A 20268-nucleotide genomic window follows, 5' to 3' on the forward strand; every position below is an offset into this window, starting at 1 on the left:
CCAATGGTCCATCTAACATCCTTCTATATAGTGTTCCATCTTCGGCCAATGTGAATCGTGCGACCTTCGTATGTAAAGTCCTCGATTCCTTAGGATCCGATGGAAGCTTTCCGTTCTTTAGGTACTCGATATATTTATTCCTTCAATCCCATGTCAGACTTGTGGAGTTTATTTCGGTGTGGCCTTCTTCAATCACTGACCTCAAAAGTTGTACGATAGTCCCCAGCGTAATTTCATCGTCTTCGACTGAAGACCCCAAATTTGCAAAGGCATCGACTTCGCTGTTTTGCTTTCGAGGTACATGCCGTAGGGTCCATTCTTGAAACCGATGTAGTGTCACCTGTAATTTATCCATGTATCTCTACATTCGATCATCTCGAACCTCGAAGGTTCCGTTGACTTGGTTTACCACAAGTAAGGAGTCACATTTGGCTTCGATGACTTCTGCTCCCAAACTCTTAGCTAGCTCAAGACCTGCAATCATGGCCTCATACTCGGCCTCGTTGTTAGTTAACTTGGAAGTTTTGATATACTGTCTAATTGTATTACATGTGGGCAGCTTCAAAATGATGCCTAGCCCGGAGCCCTTCACGTTTGATGCACCTTATGTGAATAGGGTCCACACCCCCGATGCTGTACCCAATTTTAATAATAGTTCTTTTTTGACCTATGGTACGAGGGCTGGCGTAAAGTCGACCACAAAGTCTGCTAAGATTTGAAACTTGATGGTCGTTCGGGGTTGATACTCGATATTGTACTCGCTAATTTTGATGGCCCATTTGGCCAATCGGTCAGAGAGTTCGGGCTTATGCAAAATATTGCGAAGAGGATAAGTGGCCACCACACAAATTGGGTGACATTGAAAATATGGTTTTAATTTCCTAGAGGCACTTATTAGGGCAAGCACCATTTTTTCTTAGTGTGGGTACCGGGTCTCGGCCTCACCTAGAGTTTGACTAATATAGTAAATAGGAAATTGTGTACCTTGCTCTTCATGAACGAGGAATCCACTTACCGCGATTTTCGAGACTCCTAAGTACAAGTAGAGTTGCTCGTCTGCTTTCGGAGTATGAAGCAGGGGCGGGCTCGATAGGTGTCACTTTAACTCTTCCAATGCTTGTTGGCATTCCGGGGTCCATGCAAAATTGTTCTTTTTGAGCAGCGAGAAGAAATTGTGACTTCTATTTGAAGACTTTGAGATGAATCGGCCTAGGGCGACTATGCGCCCTGTAAATCTTTGTACGACCTTAACATTATCCACGACTGTGCCGTCTTCGATCACCTTGATTTTATTGGGGTTGATTTCGATACCCCGATTTGATACCATAAAGCCAAGGAACTTGCCCGAGCCGACCCCGAATGCACATTTCTCCGGGTTGAGTTTCATGTTGTATTTCCTTAGTATATCGAAGGTCTCCTGCAAATGTGTCAAATGGTCCTCTGCTCCCAGGGACTTATCTAGCATATCGTGAATATAAACTTCCATTGACTAACCTATTTGTTCTTCGAACATTCGATTTACTAAGCATTGATAAGTGGCACCAGCATTTTTATTCTAAACGGCATTATATTATAACAATAGGTGTCGTACTTAGTGATGAACGAAGTCTTTTCCTGATCCTCCGGGTTCATTTGTATTTGATTGTACCCGGAGTAGGCATCAAGAAAACTAAGGATCTTGTAGCCGGCCATGGCATCGATCATGCGATCGATATTCGGCAGAGGAAAAGATTCTTTAGGACATGCTTTGTTTAAATCTTTATAATCTACGCACATCCTAAATTTATTTTCCTTTTTAGGGACTACGACTATGTTGCCTAACCATTCGGGATATTTTCCTCCTGAATGGATCCTATTTTGAGAAGTTTGGTTACCTCGTCCTTGATGAATGCATGTTTTACCTCAGACTGGGGTCTTCTCTTTTGTTTTACCGGGCGGAACTTCGGGTCCAAGCTCAGTCGATATGTAGCGATTTCCGGCAGGATCCCTGCCATATCTAAATGGGACCAAGCAAAACAATCCATATTATTGATAAGAAATTTAATGAGTTTTCCCCTGAGCTTGGGGGTTAACCCCATTCCTAGGTATACCTTTCGATCGGGTAGATGCCCGATTAGTACAACCTGCTCCAACTCCTCGATCGTCAATTTGGTGGTGTCAAAATCCTCGAGGATTATGAAGGATCGAGGGATCCAATAGTCATCGTCCGTTCCCTGCTTCTCCGATTGAGTCGAGGCTTACAGTTGTGGTTGCTATTTAGCTTTTTGTTTTCCTTTGGACTCCGATCCTTTTGTTGATGAAAGTGCCGATATCGGTATCACTTCATCAACCGCGAATATCTCTTTGGTAGCGTGTTGTTCCCCGTACACCATTTTTACTCCATCCGGTGTTGGGAACTTCAGCATTTGGTGAAGTGTTAAAGGAACTGCCCTCATATTGTGAATCCAGGGTCTTCCGAATAGAGCGTTATATCTCATATCGCCTTCCATCACATGGAACTTGGTTTCTTGAATAGTCCCAGCTATATTTACTGGTAAAATGATTTCTCCTTTAGTCGTTTTAATTGCCATGTTGAAACCATTGAGAACTCGTGCTGCGAGTACGATCTGATCTTGTAGGCCGAGCTGCTCTACAACCCTCGATCGAATAATATTGGATGAGCTTCCTGGATCAATTAAAACACGTTTAACCTGAATTTTATTCACAAGGATAGAGATTATCAATGAATTATTGTGGGGTTGTGAGATCCCTTCTGCTTCCTCATCGTTGAATGATAAAGTGCCTTCTGGTACGTAGTCTCGAGTTCGTTTTTCCCTGGTGATCGATACCTTAGTGCATTTGAAAATGGGCCATTGTGTAATATCGATCCCACCAACGATCATGTGAATCACGTGTTATGGTTCTTCCTGCTCGTTTTTCCTGTTTGCATCCCTGTCTCTAAAATGATTTTTAGCTCGGTCACTCAAGAACTCTCGAAGGTGACCCTCGTTGAATAGACGGGCCACCTCCTCCCTTAGTTGTCTGCAGTCTTTGGTTCTGTGAACATTTGTACTGTGATATTTACATATTTGATTAGGGTTCCTTTGGGATGGATCGGCCTGGGCCATCTAGTATCTTTGATTCTCCCAATGGCTGACATAATACCTGATGCGTCGATACTAAAGTTATACTCTGATAATCGTGGCACCTCTATGGGATCGACATGTTTATCGAAACCGTTTTTGCTCATGAGCCCTCGAGAGTTTTGTCCTCGATCGTTCCTTTGATCATTTCGGATAGGATTGCGTCCTGGGCCGCTATTTCTACGATCTGCATTGTATGGTTGATATCGGTCTCTGTTCGACCGAAGTTCTCTGTCAATATTTCTCTGAATTCTTCCAACGAGCCTGATCGGATAAGCGGAACCGGAAGGGGTCCCAATTGATCATCCTCGACTGGTATCAATTATGTACATCGACCCAGGTTACCACTGGGTATTCAATTAAATTCTGTCGTGAGGCCACCGAACTCCGATCGTTCAAACCTTGAGTAAAAGATTGAACAACCCAATCGTCTGTGACGGGTGGTAGTTCCATGCGTTCCATCTGGAACCGAGATACGAACTCCCTCAACATTTTGTTATCTTTCTGTTTTACCTTGAAGAGGTCCGACTTCCTAATTGCAACCTTTATTGCTCTGGTGTGTGCCTTTATGAAAGAGTCTGCAAGCATGGCGAAGGAATCGATGGAATTAGGTGGTAGATTGGGATACCACATTATTGCCCCCTTCGATAGAGTTTCTCCAAACTTCTTTAGTAGAACCGATTCGATCTCATCATCTTCTAAATCATTTTCTTTTATCACACATGTATAGAAGGTGACATGCTCATTTAGATCGGTGGTTCCATTGTACTTGGGGATTTACGGCATGCGGAATTTCTTAGGAATGGGCTTCGGAGCCACACTTGGGGGGAACGGCTTCTGCATGAACTTCTTCATGTCCATACCTTTTAAAATTGGTGGTGCCCCCGGTATTTGGTCAACCTGGGAGTTATATGTCTCTACTTTCTTGTCATTTGCCTCGATTTTTTTTTCCCGTTTCAATTCATTTAGTGAGCTCCTCGATCATTTTCACAATGACGGGGTCAGTCCCCGATTCATTGGCATTTGACCTTTCCGGTACTGGCTCGGTCCTGTGAATGATTTTTGGTTCTACCCCACTCGGCGCTCGATGTTGATTTTGTAATTGCGCTATAGCGGCTTGTTGAGCATGTAACATTTCAAATATCAATTAGAGGCTGACTCCACCATCTCATCCACTCTACGTACCTCGACCAGCAGATCGACCTTCCCTACGTACGCTACCTTCGGGATCAACGCCCAAATTTGTATTTAGGGCAATATGTGAACTAACATCGATGGGGTTTGCAATTGGTACTCCCTCGAGATCAGCCTGAGGCACCTCGATTCCTGGGGAGGCTATATTGTCGTTCTCCCCATGAAATCCGAAACCGTTGTCACCATGTGTGGGTGTTGTTTGTGAGTTTGGCATGTTTTTCCCTGAAAGCAAAAACACTCACAAGAACAAGCGTAAAGTAGTATGTGTTATCGGAATCAGTATTAAGCAATCACTATTATCCTTAGCCCCACTGTGGGCGCCAAACTGTTTACCCTAAAAATTGGATAACAATTAAACTTATAATGTGGGTTTAGGGTTACGTGATTTCACTTAATACCAATTGAAATATATGAAGATTAATAATAGAATTATACAATAAAGTAAATCAAACCAGTATTTGAGTAGAACTCAACCCTTGAATTAGAGTATCCTCGAACTGATTGAAGCAAGGACCATAAAAATACAATAAGCTGAAGAACAAGAGTGTGAGCGAGAAAGAAAATTATATTACTTTTTTTTTGTATCAGTTCGTTCTACATATGGTTAGAACCCCCCTTTATATAGTAGAGAAATTCTATATATGATACAATTCTAATTACAGAAGGAAATTCCATGATTAACTAAACAACCTTTCTTAATTCGATCCGTTCTGAGATTTCCGCCATGATCTTCGACCAGTCGCGGATATCTCGCTTTTTCGTTATTATGCTATCTTCGGTATTGCTTGATACCTGTCTTGTTTGGTCTCGATTGCTGCTAGCCTCGATTTTGGCGGGTGCCTCGAATTTTGATCTCGGTACCTTATCTTTGTGCCTCGATCCGATCCACTTCAGAGTCGTCCTTCGATGCAAACTCACGGTCTCGGTCATACAGTAAAATCGGGTGAACTCGGTTTTAACCGTATACAGATAGTATCCTCAAACTGATTGATGCAAGGACCATAAAAACACAATAAGCTGGAAAACAAGAGTGTGAGCGAGAAAGAAAATTATATTTCTTTTATTGTATCAGTTCGTTTTGCATATGGTTAGAACCCCTCTTTTATATAGTAGAGGAATTCTATATATGGTACAACTCTAATTACAGAAGGAAATCCCATGATTAACTAAACAACCGTTCTTGATTTGATCCGTTCCGAGATTTTCGCTATGATCTTCGACCAGTCGCGGATATCTCGCTTTTCCATTATTACACTATCTTCAGTATTGCTCGATGCCTGTCTTGTTTGGTCTCGATTGCTGCTGGCCTCGATTTTGGCAGGTGCCTCGAATTTCAATCTCGGTACCTTATCTTCGTGCCTCGATCCGATCCTCTTCGGAGTTGTCCTTCGATGCAAACTCCCGGTCTCGGTCATACAGTAAAATCGGGTGGGGCCAGTTTTAACCGTATACAGAGCATAACTTTAGAAATTTTGGTATAACTTAGGCCCCGTTTGTCCATAAATTTGTTTTTTCAAAAAAATTAAAACTATGTTTGTCCATGAAATTTTACAAGTTTTTAAAAACATTTCGAAAATAAGTTTTTCAAAAACCAAAAAGTGGTTTTCACCATCTTTTACAATTTTCTGAAAAACTTTCCCTACTCACAAAACTGTAATATTTTTTCAAGTGAAATGCATGTCCAAACATAACTTCAAATTTCAAATACTATTTTTTAACTTAACTCCAAATACTACATTTATCAGAAATAATAATTTTTATGTCCAAACGCCTACTAAATATCTAAAAGAAATAAATCAAAGGCAGTACATGGATATTCTAGCTTTTGAAAACATGCCTCATGTGAAAATAATTAGATGCATCTTTTAGGAATACATGCATAATAACTCATATTCCCTCAATTTCAATTTATCTCACGTAATTTAACTTTATGGGGATTAGACACATGACACATTCTCAGCTTACAAAGAACATGATCCTAGATAACAGGATATAGAGATAGAAAATAAGGATAGAAGATTAGTAGGTAGTCGAGTTTGGGACACCGTATCTGTTCCTTATTTTCCATATCGGTATTATTAGGGAAAATACATAAGTTACACCTTAAACTTGTCTGGAAAATTCTGATTCAAATATTAACTTTACGAATATCCTTTTACCCCTATTCTTATTTAAAGCGTAATTTTTAGCCCATGAGTAATGATGTGGCAGCGAAAGTGTACCCACTTTCGGAGAGGCACGTGAAAAATGAAAGAAAGTTAAAAAGGAGTAAAATCGTGCACGTGTCATCTTTTCATCAGAAATTATACAACTAATTACTTTTAATCTTTTTGTTAATACATAGTTATCTCTCAAACAAATAATTAGGTGGATTTTTTTATTTCTTTTTTTTTTCAAAAACTTTTTTATATCCCAACAGGTAGAAATTTTGACCCCTTCGTTGTTGACTTTTCCTTTTCCCTTTTCTTTATTTTATCTTTTTACAGACCCAACCACTTCCACCACTGCCATGGTCATTTTCGGAACCTCCACTTCCTCGACCACCTTACAAACCCACTCCTATATTTTCTTCCATCATTTTTCACTTCTGAAAGCATATTTCTTCCTCTTATATTCACCATTAACACCACCGAAGTATGACTCAACCGATTAAAGTCCCTCTAATGCTTGATGATAAGAGTTTATTTTGATGAAGAATTGAAGATCAACCAGCTGCCATTGACGGAATGGTGTTTCGTTTTAGTCAAGAAAACATAGCTAGACTCAAAACAAAAAGCCAACTTCAAATTGGTATTACTTATATTTCTTCTCTTCGAGCTTAATTTCTTGGAGCACTGATGTCGATTTGTGACTCGTACTTGTCGTCTTGATGCGAGGCAGAAATCACTATTAGACTCATTATAGGTACTATTATGGTGGAATTTATTATCTCATAGATATGAAAAAATGTTAATGATGGTTTTAGGGAAGATGGAGGGGGACGATGGTTGAGAGGTGCTGGCGACAATGGTGTGACGGGGTTGGAGGTTTAGTGAAAATTTGATGATTTGTATGAAGAAGAGTGGAAATGGTAAATTATTTTGGAGAGGAGGAGGAACCAGGGACTTTTAGATCTTTCTGGCCGACCAAACTACCAGTGGTAGGGTGAGGGGAGGAAGAAAGTAGAATAGGCAAGGTGAATTTAATTTGAGATTTTTTTGAATGGTTTTCTAACGTGGAAGATGATGTGGAACGAGTGTACTACACTGCTCAACTTATGACTGGGTTTGAGTCTAATAGGGAGACATTAGTTTCATATGAACAAGAATAGAGGGGTAAAAAGACACCCGTAAAGTTAAAGTGTGAACTTGAGCTTTCGGGACAAGTTCAAGGTGTAACTTATGTATTTTTCCGTATTATTATTATTATTATTATTATTATTATTATTATTATTATTATTATTATTATTATTATTATTATTATTATTATTATTATTATCATTCTCGTATTATCTTATTGTTCGATTTTTATTACTACATGTCGTTTCCTTTGCTTTGATTATCTTATTGCTTTGTTATTTTGCTATTGTTATTGTTCTTCTCTTTATTATTTTCAACATGGCTTATTTACTACCGTTTTTCTTTTTCAAACCTGCTTTGAAATATTTTTTTTGAGCCGAGGGTCTATCGAAAACAGCCTATCTACCTCCACAAGGTAGGTGTAAGGTCTGAGTACACGCTACCCTCCCTAGACCCTACCTATGAGAATACACCATGTATATTATTATAGTTTAACTTGATACAAAGTTTTTAAAAAAAAAGACTTTTAAAACTATTGTAGTCTTAAAACACATATTGTGGAGTCGTAACATTTGTTGGCTATAAAAGGTTCTCATCATTAAGTATAAAATCGATAAAATGGAAAGTTTAAAATTTAAATTTTTTCAAATATATAAAGATGACATTCTTTTTAGAAGGACTAATAAAAAAATTGTGTCAAATAACTTAAAACGGAGGGAATACTTATTTCGACTCATATACATGTTGGTTTTAAAGTCATAGGTTAAACTATCGTCATCTTTTTACCTTTTTACTATGATTTTAGCCTAGCGCTGCAGCTTCCTGTCACGTCTTTAGTCGTTAACTAAGTACACGTGCGGCACTTGAAAGCTCGCTCATAATCTTGCACAACTTGCTCACGTTCTTGCTATGCCAAGTCAGCCTTACTACATTAAAGGTCGCTAAGGGAATGTTAGAACACATGAGAATTGCCAAAGAAAGCTTTTGTATTAGAAAGAACTTGATTTTTTTGTTTGATGAATTACAAATGAATAACCCTCTTTATATACTAGTTTCATAGGGGTTAGTGAATAAATAATAATTATATACAAGACCCTTATTATTTACAAGTAAATCCCTTCTCTAGAATCTTCTTAATGACTTTCCTAGCAAATCCATAGGGTTCTAAAGTCTTCCATGAGAAATCTCCATATTTCTCTAGAACCTTCCCACATGTGCTAGTCTATTTCTTATGTAAGCTTCCACATGGCATTAATATATGCCAAATGGCACCTACGTGGCATGATGATGTGGCGGGTCATGACATGACACTCTCCCCCACCCAATTTTGTGCCGCCCTCGGCACAAAGCATTGACGTACGTGCGCACCTCGCCTTGGCTTCGTCGGAGATCTTTGTCCATTAGCCATGATGCCCTATGGAGCGGTTCTCCTTCCCATGTCACAAGGTACTCGTCACTTTTGTTCTTGCCCTATTTGTACTTTGGACAACTACCAATGGTGGCCTCGATCCTCCGCTCATCAGATGCCTCTCCTTGCTCTATGCCTGAATCTCCCCGTGAGTTGATCAAGTCTAGCAGCTTCTCAAGCATCGGGTCCCTGCTTCCACTCTTTATTTGGCTGCCCTCCATGGTCACAGCCTTACTGGAAAACTTGACCCCTCTGCTTGGTGCATCATCTAAGTCCGATAGCGTGTCATCACTTTGTAACTTGCCATCCACTTCAACAATATCTGCCCAACTTTTCTTGCTGCCACCATGCTCCTTTTGCATGGCGCCGAGATAAGATTTGTAATACCCTACTTTCGGCTTAGATTCCAAGCGCATCCCCCCAATACAAGAGGTCCCTCATGTGTCACCCTTGTGTGCCTGAGCAAAGTTCCCGATCATTGCTGCAAGCTTCCCCAACTATGGGCATTCACTTGCCCGATGTGATCCCTTACAGAAGTAGCACCCTCCCTTAGGCACGTACTCACTACCGTTTTCCAGCCCTTTGTCATTTCTCTTGGACCCCTGCCTGTTATGGGATGGCCCCTTGTCATTGCCCTTGTATACCTCGGCTATGCCTTTCCTGTTGTCCTTGTCATGATCTCCCCCACCCCATCGGTGTTGCCTTCTTTGGACTGGGAAGGCTTCATCTTGAAGTCAACGAGCGACTCGGCTACCGCTATGGCCTCGTCCATGCTGGCTATTTGATGTCTTCTTTACTCCCGCTTTGCCCAATTTTGCAATCCATCCATGAAGTAGAAGTGGGAATCTTCCTCGGACAATGACGGGATTTGTTGCATTAAGGTAGTGAACTCGCACACATACTCCCGAATTGTGGCCATCTGTCGGAGCTCCCTTAGCTTCCGCCTAGCCTCGTACACCACATTCATCGGGTAGAATTGCTTCTTTAACTCCTTCTTGAACTGCTCCCACATCTCAATCTTGCATAGCCCCTTCTCCTTGGCAGCACACTTTCGACACCGCCACAACGCGACAACCTCGGTCAAATATATTGAGGCGTTGCATATCTTAACAACTTTTTCATCCTCCTTGACTACCTCAAAGTACTTCTCCATCCTCAAAAGTAAGTCTACCACCTCACGGGCATCCCATGTACCGCCATACTGCTTTCGCTTAGGTAGCTTCACATTGGTCCCTTTTGCAAGTACCACGCCCTTGGTAATTCCAACCATGGTTCCCTACAAAGCTTTCTTCTAGCAATCTCGTGTATTCTTTCTAACATTCTTTTAGTCTTAACCTTTGCTCTGATATTACGTTGTCACGTCCTTAGTCGTTAACTAAGTACACGTGCGGTACTTGACAGCTCGCTCACAATCTTGCACAACTTGCTCACGTTCTTGCTATGCCAAGTCAGTTTTACTACATTAAAGATCACTAAGGGAATGTTAGAACACATGAGAATTGCTAAAGGAAACTTTTGTATTAGAGAGAACTTGATTGTTTTGCTTGATGAGTTACAAATGAATAACCCCCTTTATATATTAGTTTCATATGGGCTAGTGAGTAAATAATAATTATACACAAGACCCTTATTATTTACAAGTAAGTATCTTCTCTAGAATATTCTACATAGCTAGAATCTTCTAAGGACTTTCCTAGCTATTCCATAGGGTTCTAAAGTCTTCCATGAGAAATTTTCATATTTCTATAGTACCTTTCCACATGTGTTAGTTTATTTCATATGTAAGCTTTCACATGGCATTAATATATGTCAAATGGCACCTACGTGGCATGATGATGTGGCGGGTCATGACATTCCACTCCAGCGCAATAGGGCAAAGCTACACAATTTAAAAATAGCCAGATTTACAAGTGGTAATTGAAAAATAGCCACAGTTTCAAAAGTAATCGAAATTTAGCCACTTTTCATGTAAAGATAAATCTAAATGAAAATATTGTTCAAAATCCGAAAAATATTCCAGCATAATATACTGGAGTTCCAGTATAATATACCGGTCCAGCATAATATGGTGGAAGTTCATACACAAGTGGTCCAATCTCCAGTATATTATGCTGGAACTTTTCGCGTGTTGGAGTTCCAGCATAATATGCTGGAAGTTTATACACATGTGCACCAATCTCCAGTATATTATGCTGGACCGGTCCGTGTTGCAGCAAAATATTGGTTATTTTTCAATGACTTTGCAAACGCTGGCTATTTTTGAATTATCAATCCGAAAACTGGCTAGCCCGTACTATTTTTACCGTCTATATCCTTGTTTCAAAACCATTTTCGGCCCGCTTCAAATTAAAGCAAAAACACTTTCAACATGATTCAAACCACTTCTAGGCAATATCTACATGATCAAAACACAGTCAAAGACTTAAAAAAAAATTATCATCATATTCATGCATTTAACATCTCAAATGCACAATTACGTTACGTGATTAAGTGTATTGTTGGTAAGATTATAGACACATGGTGAATTTAATTTTCTTAAAAAGATAGTAAAAGAATTTTAAAGCTATGACTCTAAGTTAGGTAAAATAATTGCCCAAATCAAACGAATCTATTGATTAAGACGGTATAAGGACTTGTCGAGTCCTAATACTTCCCAATTGAACCTTTTGTCCAAATTCCAATTGCTCCATCCCCATGTGCTATTTCGTTTTTATTAGAATTTTAGATTAGAAACCAATTATGGATTCACGGGTTACTAAAAGACAACTATATCTAATCATTTTGCTATTATATATGTTGACCATCAATAATTGGATTCATTCCCAATATATGATTTCACCTCAAGGATATTCTATCCAAATAATAAGACAAAATTTCAAGAGAAAAGTTGAAATGCACAGAAACTTTTGATTCAATTTCCTATTTCATCTTTGCAGTGAAATAAGAGTTACATAATGCAGAAACACTGATTTCTTTTTTCCCAACATACATACATAAAAAGGACCTGCCTTTTTTTCTTCTTGTCATAGAACTAAAAAAAAACTACACAATAACTACTTGTGGCTGGTCAGCACCTCTTCAGGCCTTGTTTAATTAATGAACATCAACAATAATTGGTGAGTCCCAAATGCTTAATTAGGTGTTTTAAAAGGCCTGTAAACTTTTAGATCAGAAACAACTCCAGCAAAAGAACCAGCAGCTGCAGCAATTGATATAACAAGGCAAGCACCACTAAGTATTTGAAGACTAATCCACCTTGCACTCCATTTAGGAATTTTCTTTTGCACAATGTACATTTCCACTGGGAAGTAAACTGTAAGAGGCCAAAATCCAAAAGCTCCAAGAATTCCAACAACATCATTAAAGAATGGCATCAACATAGAAATAACAGTTGTAATGATCACGAAAATCGTCCTCCAAACTAAACGAAAAAGGTTGAGCTTGAAAGGCTTGTATCCAGGGATTGGGACATCGATATCTTTCGTGATAAATTTGTTGCTAGGGTACCATTCAAATGCTGTTTTTTCAACAAAGGCGAAAAGGGGTTGACAGTAAACTTGGTATGCACCAACTAGATGGACAACAATGGCTACGTTCGCGATATCCAGAAGCCAATAAGGGTTGTAGAATCCAAATCCAGTTAGTAGATTTCCAGGGGATTGATCTCCAAATGCTGCATATCCAAAGCAGCCACAAAGCATGTAGAAAACTGTTGTTACTGCCACACTAAGTAGTGTTGCCTTTTTCATTGTCTTGGCTTCTGATGGTGGTGCTTTCAGTGTATCCTATAAATTATTCAACAAATTATAACATCAAAGTCAGTACCTCTACATTATGTTTTATTCAAGAAATTGGAATAAACTTGCTAATTTCTCAGCGCTAATTTTTACCTGAATCTCAATAAGGATGAGGGAGTAAGAATAAGCAAAAGCAATAGCCCCAAGAGCTTGAAAGCTTCTCCAAATCTTCTGCATTTCAGTTACTTCAGCTCCAATACTAATCCCAGTGAGACTTCCTTGGATTTTTCCTGTTTCTGCAATTCAAAGGGCAGGGCAGGGCAAGGACAAAAAAGAGTGAGTAAAACAGTAGCTAAAATTGCAAGATTTTGAAGGTAAAAAAAAGGTAAATTTTAACAGACCTGCAACTTGGGCAACTCCTAAACCAAGACCAATGGTAGAGTATGTGAAGGACATAACAGCAGCCACAATAGAAAGCCACCAAATCTGATCAAAATCTGGGATTTGTGAGAAGAGGATTTCCATTATTCCAAACATGATCATGTATGGAGTGCTTGAAACATTGCAAGCTGCTCTATGACCATGCTTATGGAAACAATCAGACCTTTTCACAGCCCTGTAAATCATTCACAGGTTACTAAAATTAGCCAACAGAAAAAGACAACCCGGTGCACTAAGCTCTAGCTAAGGGCTGGATCACAAGCGTATATTCTACGCAGTCTTAGCATTTATGCGGGAGGCGGATTCCACGGTTGTTTCCAAAAGAAATAAAGTATTGCTGCATATACTTACATCATGCTAATAGAAGATGCAATAGTATAGCCAACTGCAACTCCAAAAAGATTCACATACTGAATTACCCCACAAATCTTCACCTGAAGCCCACCTAAATTCAAACAAAAACACCCAAATCAATATAAACGAAAACATTAAAGTCACAAAAATGTTCACATTAAAGTAGGGAAAAAATTTATATACCAAGATTGGCTCGGACAGCATCCATATAAGTATAGTTTCTTTTGCCGGAAACTTGATCTCCAGAACGGTAACAATCAGCAAGGAGCGCAGAAGTGTAGTAAGTAACAAAGGAGAAGAGAAGCAAAACAGTTGGACCAGCAATCCAACCAAGCTGAGCAGTGGCCCAAGCTAATGACAAAACTCCAGAACCAATAACTGCTGTAATTATATGAGCACTTGCTGTCCAAACACTACCACTTCTTTTAAGACGACCATCATCATCAAAACACTTGGATTCACCGTAGCCATTGGCGGATACATCAAACACTTGATGATGGTTGTTATCTCCCATCTGTTTTGTTTCAAGAAACAGATATTTAATTAGTCCCCTTCTACTGTTTTACCCACAAAAAGAGAAAAGATGTTTCTTTTTTAAGTTCAATGGACCACACACTATGCTCTTAACTAGAACTGATTTAACAGTGACTTTAAACTAGTGAAACAGAACAGAGCAAGAGAGAAACTCTTCACACTTTTCAATGATTTTGCAAGTACCCAAGTGGGATTTTTCTTTATAACATGAAATAAATAACGTGAAACACGAAAGTGATGGGGTTTTAAAGATTTAGTTATGGAGTTTCTGAGTAGAGATTGATAAGTAGATAACAGAGGAAGAGACTGAAATAAGTGCAGAGGGTTGTGTTTGACGGAAAAACATGCAGAGCAGGGGGCTTTAAATAGGAGGCCAGTGATTGCTCGTTTAAGCAAGTGGGGAAGTAGGCCATTTTGAAGTGTAAAATCTAAGTAGTTTAGGATTTGGTATTTGTTAGTTTCTTTAATCAATCTCTAAATAGGTTTTGTAGTCAAAATTTATATGAAAGTATGAAGTAAATTGGGATTTGGTATTTTTGTTTCTTTAATCAATCTCTAAAAAAGGTTTTGTAGTCAAAATGAAACAAAGTTTTCTAGTTTTATTCAAAAGTAGATTTTGCACTATTTTATAAATAAGGTGTTGCTGTCTATTTTTTTATTTTTTTTATTTTTTTTATTTTTTTGTGTGGAGAGCATTGAGAATGTATTGAGATTTATGAGATTATCAATACATTATTTTTTGGGTACTTGCATCATTCAATCTTTAGTTGGCTATGCATGATGTGTAAAAGCTAATATTTTACTATTACTTTAAAAAAAAAAAAGAGGGTTAAAACTACCTTTAATAGGACTAAACGGCAGAAGTGAAACAACTAACCAAATTGTATGGGAAAAATGACAATGTGTAATCGCTCTCAAAATAATAATATCGAGTGTATTTTTTTGTATATATACATATTCTGTATGTTATATACAAAAATTATACACATTTTATATATTTTTCGGCTAATAAATATTAATTTTTGATGCGGGTTAAAAATAATAATATCCAATTTTATAAAGTAGAATTCCATCCCATAAAGTAGTAGTGAAGTTTTTTAATAGTCCATGATCTTTTCTTCATACAAATTGGAGAATAAAAAAAAGTAAAAAGAATAAAACAATTTTTATTTTTATTTTTAAAAAAAGAAACATTATATAGGTAAGCCACGTGATAGGAAAAAAAACAGAAGAAAGGAGAATAGATGCGTTAGTCAACGACCATTTTTTGAGATATTGGACCTCTGTTTCCGCCCACTTCAGTTAGGTTGACTCATTTCGGCCTTCTAAATATCATTTATCTTTTTCTTTTTTCTTTTTTCAAAATCAATTACCAACTACCCCTCCTAAGTTCCAACCTTCTTTTCCTTAGCCAACACATCCTCCGCAAAAACTTATCCGAATTCGGTTAGTGCATAAAGTCAATATTATAGTTAAATAATAAATTAAAAGATAAAAATTATTACTAATTAATTAATTATATTAAATGATAAATTTGATTTAAAACATGCAATTGGTGATTTAATATTTCATCCTTTCTAGATAGTATACTTTTTCAGGAAAAACAATCCTGGCTTAAAGTTTCTCCCTCCACTGCTCTATTCTCCCCAACTTTCACCCTTTCCTTTTCAACAAAAATATCTCTAGGTAGTTTAAAAGTAATATCATATCATAGTCATAAAAAGTCGAGAGTTCTAAGAAGATTTTGAGTAAAAGTTAAAAGAAAGCAAAAATAAAAAAATCACAAACTTCCTTTTTACCTTTTATTATTTCCGTTTGCCCTTTCCACCTTTCCGGTCATTCTCCATAGAATTTTTAAATATTGAATTTTTTGTTATTTAAATCGTCAGTCTCCGTCACTTATAGTTATTTATCATTCAATGAAGATAAATGATCCATTGATATTAACCTAATCTAATTAGAATGCTTGATACTTTATAATTGTACATAAGCAAAGTATTCAAAATCGTATTTACTCTTTCTATTTCTAACCATCGTGGAGATTCATCCTAGATTATTCCGGCACCCCCGGTAGGGAATAAAGAAAAAGCAAATGAATGTTAATTGTGAATACTCTTCGTTTGTTTGATTTTAACCTAATTACTAACAATTATTGGAATATTGACGTACATATAACCCTATAAGGTAGACCATGCATTTGAAACCCATAAATAATTTCGTTAAGTAAAAATAAAAAAGAATAATCACTATACATATTTGACTAGTGTAATCAACTTAAACCAAACTGATACGAATAAAGTCAGTCGTAATCTAATTAAGTAGAAAGTAATGCTTGATCAAATGAAACATATTGTGTATAACGAGTAGACAAATAAAGGAATAAAAGAAATCTTGAAAGAACAAAGATGACCAAACAAAACAAATGGTTTCTTACCGTCATTATTTGATTTCTTTCCTTCGTAAAAAACCTCTTTCCAAATTGAGGAAGCAAATGCAATTCAAATTCCTTATACAAAGGAAACAAAATGTATAAGACCAAAATAGAGGAGGGACAAGCTTGTTAAGAGCTTGAAGATTTGTGTGGTTCATTCAAGCAATGATCTAACATTTTTATAGTAGTAGTAAAGCAATTAAACATATGAATAATATTTAAAATTTTCTCTTTAAAAGAGAGCCTTTAGATCAAAAGCTGAAAAAAATTCCTCACATGCATTTTTCTTCAATACTCATCCACTGTTGTTGAAAGAGAATCAGTTCTTCTGAATTACTATATTATTTGATTCCCCTAAATAATTGAAACCAATTAAAGAGCATAATTTAATTGTACATTGCAATTGAGCGCACCAATCAATTGCACCAGTCAAACATCTCCGAATATAAATCTTGGGAATAATCCAAAAGTATTACTCCTATATGCCTCGTTTCCGTTCTTAGTGAAAAAGAAAAAAGAACAATTGCCATTCATGGATGGACAATTAGTATCCTATTTAATTTTTCCCAAAGTCTTAGGAAAAATGTTGTAATAATAATAATAGATTTTTTAACTTTTACCTCACAAATCTGGGGCAATGTACACTAATTTGTCCTTTTTTATTTTATAATATTTGTTATTTGGCACCCATATGGGAAGCGACTAATCCAGCCGCATATATTAGAAAGAAAAGTTTTTTCATTCACAGGGCTCGAATTCTAAATTTTCGTTTAAGAGGAGAGGAATCTCATCCCGCCACACACAGCTGGTTGGTGGTACATTAATCTGTCAGCTGGTTTGTATATGTTTTTTTAAGGATGTGAACCGCTCATTTAGGATCTTTGGATCTAGCGTCGTTAGTTTTTCTGGGAAATTAAAGAAAATACAACACTTAGAGAGATATATACTGTTGGTGAATGCAGTGTATACTCTTTAGACATAATCCTTAGCTTAAAATTCTACATATAAAGCAGACTAACATGCCACAATAAATTTTATCTATGTTTATTGCGGTATGCTTATATGATTACAATAAAAGTTTATTAGTATGTTTTACGATAAGATATACAAAATCAGGAAAGAGAGGAAGATGAAGACTGAGAGAATATATATATATATATATATATATATATATATATATATATATATATGCAGTATGATAAAATCTTATTAGGAAACTGAAAACTCTTAATTTGTTGAACAACATGCCGTATCTGTGCTTACCCTTAAAATGACCTCAAAATATGGGACTCATCTAAGACATATTATATAATTTTATGATAATTGTATCTGGAATATATACTTCTAAAGAATATTTTAAATGAATTATCATGCAATCATTAGAATTGTTTAAAATGAAATGATAAAGGGTCTGGATAAAGAACATAATAAAATATTAAAGATAACATATTTATTTTTATATAAAACCTTTTAATATATTATAAAGATATTTGTGCTTAGACCGACTATGTTGTATGGAGCTAAGTGTTGGCCCGTCAGGAAGTCCCATGTCCAAAAGATGAAAGTAGATGAAATGAGGATGTTGAGATAAATGTGTGGGCATATTAGAAAAGACATGATTAGGAATAAAGTTATTAGGGACAAGGTAGGAGTGACATTTGTGGAGGACAAGTTGCGGGAATCGAGACTGATGCTCGGGCATGTGAAGAGGAGAGTCATAGACGCTCCGGTGAGTAGGTGTGAGAGGTTGTCCATGGCGGGTCTAAGGGCCTAAGAAGTATTGGGGAGAGGTCATTAGACAGGACATGTCCAGGGGCGTATCTAAGTCTTAGGGTATGAGTTCACGTGAACTCATACTCCTCTCCCTAAATAATATATAATAATATTATATTTTTTAAAATTACTTAATTATATGTGCGTGAACCCATGCTCAAAGACTCCTATGGTGCAATAATCATTGGGTGCACCTCTACGAATGAAATTGGTGGTTCAAATCCCACTCCGGACGGTCTTGTTTTAGGCACGGAGTATAGATATATATGTAAAAATTAATAAAATTTTAAAAAGAATATTATTTTGAACCTATAATTTTAAAAGTGTAGTGGGTACATGGTAGATACTAAAGTTAAACTCGTCAAATATAAATTCTAAATACACATCTTCACAATAGTGAACCCATCCTCTTGAAATCCTGAATTCACCTGTGGTCACATGTTATTGCTCCAGCTTACCGAGGATATGACCCACAATAGGAAGGTGTGGAGGTCGAGGATTAGGGCTATAGGTTGACAGCTAGTAGTGTGTTCCTTCTAGGCCGATCAGTAGTACTAGGACTATTTTTGTAATTTCCTTTTTATGGTTTTTTATTATGCATGTTGTGGCATTCACGTCCGTTACCATGTTAAATTGTTGCTAATATTCGTTGCTACTTGGTTGCTTTATCTTCACTGTTCCTTGAGTCGAGGGTCTATCAGAAACAATCCCTCTATCTCTATGAGGTAGGGGTAAGGTATGCGTACGCACTACCCTCCCCAGACCCCATTTATTGGATCAAACTAGGTTTGTTGTTGTTGTTGTATAAGGGACAAATAACGATAGAATTCTTATCATTGAGGAATGTTTTTTTTTAAACAACGCATGTTATTCATCTCCAAAAGAGTACATTGAGTTGAGGGAGTAGCAACATCTTCTCCCTAGTTCATCTTGAAAGATAGACAGACCTACCTTTTTACATTTTGAGATGAGGTAAATGTATTTGAGTTGGGAAAGCAATAACATTATGAAGTATTTATAAATACTCCATTCTATGTAAAAGTTACCTCTAGTACTAACTACCTTACTACTATATAAATACATGATGATCATGGTGATTGAAATGAAATGTTGTCTTTCTTCAATCTGATCCTTCGAAAGGAACGGAAAGACCATCTATCCATGTTCATCAGGCCTCTAACTTGAGGAGGGAGTTCAGCAAATTCATGAAATTCTTTAGAATGAGCGAGAGTATGGCTATAATTGGTAAGTTTATCAACAACTTGATTACTCTCTCTGTAACAATGCTTAAGACTATAGCTTGACTGAATCTTGAATTCTTTAAGCTCCTCAACTTCTTTAGATATCCTCGAGGGAACTGTACATTATCCATTCACACAATCAACAAGCAATTTGGAATCACTCCCAGCATTGATATTCTGCACTCTATTTAGCATGCACTACTTTATGTCATAATGAAGAGCAGAAGCTTTTGCCCAATTGCTAGTACCCGTGCCTAGAGATAAGGAATAGGAAAAAATTAGGCACCCTTTTTTGTCCCTAATCACACCTCCACCACCACAATTCCCTTCTTTGCAACTACCATGAGAGTTCAATTTGAGAAAGGGTATGGTAGGTCTGATCCATTTAACTACCATGAATTTTTCAAAGTTAATTGAGCTCCTCATTAGTTGACTGATATCATCCCAATGTGGACACAACTGAACCTGCTGGAATTGACTGTTCACCAGTTGTGCAACAGAGAAAGCAATCAAAGAAAGATATCTTCTCACATTAGCTCTAACATTATCATATTTGGAATTATATCTAGCTCTCCAGATTTCCCAAGAAACAATGGCAGGTACACATTTAATAAAGAATGCTTGAACTGGATTATTTACCTTGCACCTCCACTAATTCACCATAAGTTGTCTGAAAGATATATCATTGTATGCAATTCCCATAGGCCCACATAACACTTTCCATATGTTCTATGCGAATGAGCTAGTGCAGAATA

The 20268-nt window shown here is 37.2% G+C and overlaps 2 protein-coding genes across 3 annotated transcripts; both read right to left on the minus strand.

The window, feature by feature from the left end:
- Positions 1-2252: 2252 nt before the first annotated feature.
- LOC138894570 (uncharacterized) lies at positions 2253-9418 on the minus strand. The gene is made up of 3 exons (XM_070179274.1): positions 9088-9418; positions 4339-4538; positions 2253-2690 (listed from the first exon to the last, which is right to left on the minus strand). Exons 1-3 carry the CDS (start codon positions 9416-9418, stop codon positions 2253-2255), a joined length of 969 nt encoding a protein of 322 aa, XP_070035375.1.
- Positions 9419-11889: 2471 nt separating this feature from the next.
- Positions 11890-16650, minus strand: LOC104092762 (amino acid permease 3). 2 transcript variants are annotated; one of them, XM_009598425.4, is made up of 6 exons: positions 16503-16650; positions 13718-14048; positions 13532-13625; positions 13141-13355; positions 12893-13035; positions 11890-12787 (listed from the first exon to the last, which is right to left on the minus strand). In XM_009598425.4, exons 1-6 carry the CDS (start codon positions 16506-16508, stop codon positions 12134-12136), a joined length of 1443 nt encoding a protein of 480 aa, XP_009596720.1. In that variant the 5' UTR covers positions 16509-16650; the 3' UTR covers positions 11890-12133. The 2 variants fall into 2 exon arrangements, with proteins under 2 accessions (XP_009596720.1, XP_033511149.1); XM_033655258.2 differs by lacking the exon at positions 16503-16650 and adding an exon at positions 14230-14365.
- Positions 16651-20268: the final 3618 nt, after the last annotated feature.

This window comes from Nicotiana tomentosiformis, chromosome 6, assembly GCF_000390325.3.
Source record: "Nicotiana tomentosiformis chromosome 6, ASM39032v3, whole genome shotgun sequence".
NCBI lineage: Eukaryota > Viridiplantae > Streptophyta > Magnoliopsida > Solanales > Solanaceae > Nicotiana > Nicotiana tomentosiformis.

Excerpts from the sequence above, each read along its gene's own strand:
- LOC138894570 (XM_070179274.1), bottom strand. The coding sequence starts at position 9,418 with ATGCGCTTGGAATCTAAGCCGAAAGTAGGGTATTACAAATCTTATCTC. Across the intron at positions 4,539-9,087 it reads GAGGATCGAGGCCACCATTG|GGAAAAACATGCCAAACTCA; the intron begins GTAGTTGTCCAA and ends TTTTGCTTTCAG. Across the intron at positions 2,691-4,338 it reads GCGTTGATCCCGAAGGTAGC|GTTAAACGTGTTTTAATTGA; the intron begins GTACGTAGGGAA and ends AATAAAATTCAG.
- LOC104092762 (XM_009598425.4), bottom strand. Across the intron at positions 13,626-13,717 it reads TGCTGTCCGAGCCAATCTTG|GTGGGCTTCAGGTGAAGATT; the intron begins GTATATAAATTT and ends GTTTGAATTTAG. Across the intron at positions 12,788-12,892 it reads TCATCCTTATTGAGATTCAG|GATACACTGAAAGCACCACC; the intron begins GTAAAAATTAGC and ends AATAATTTATAG.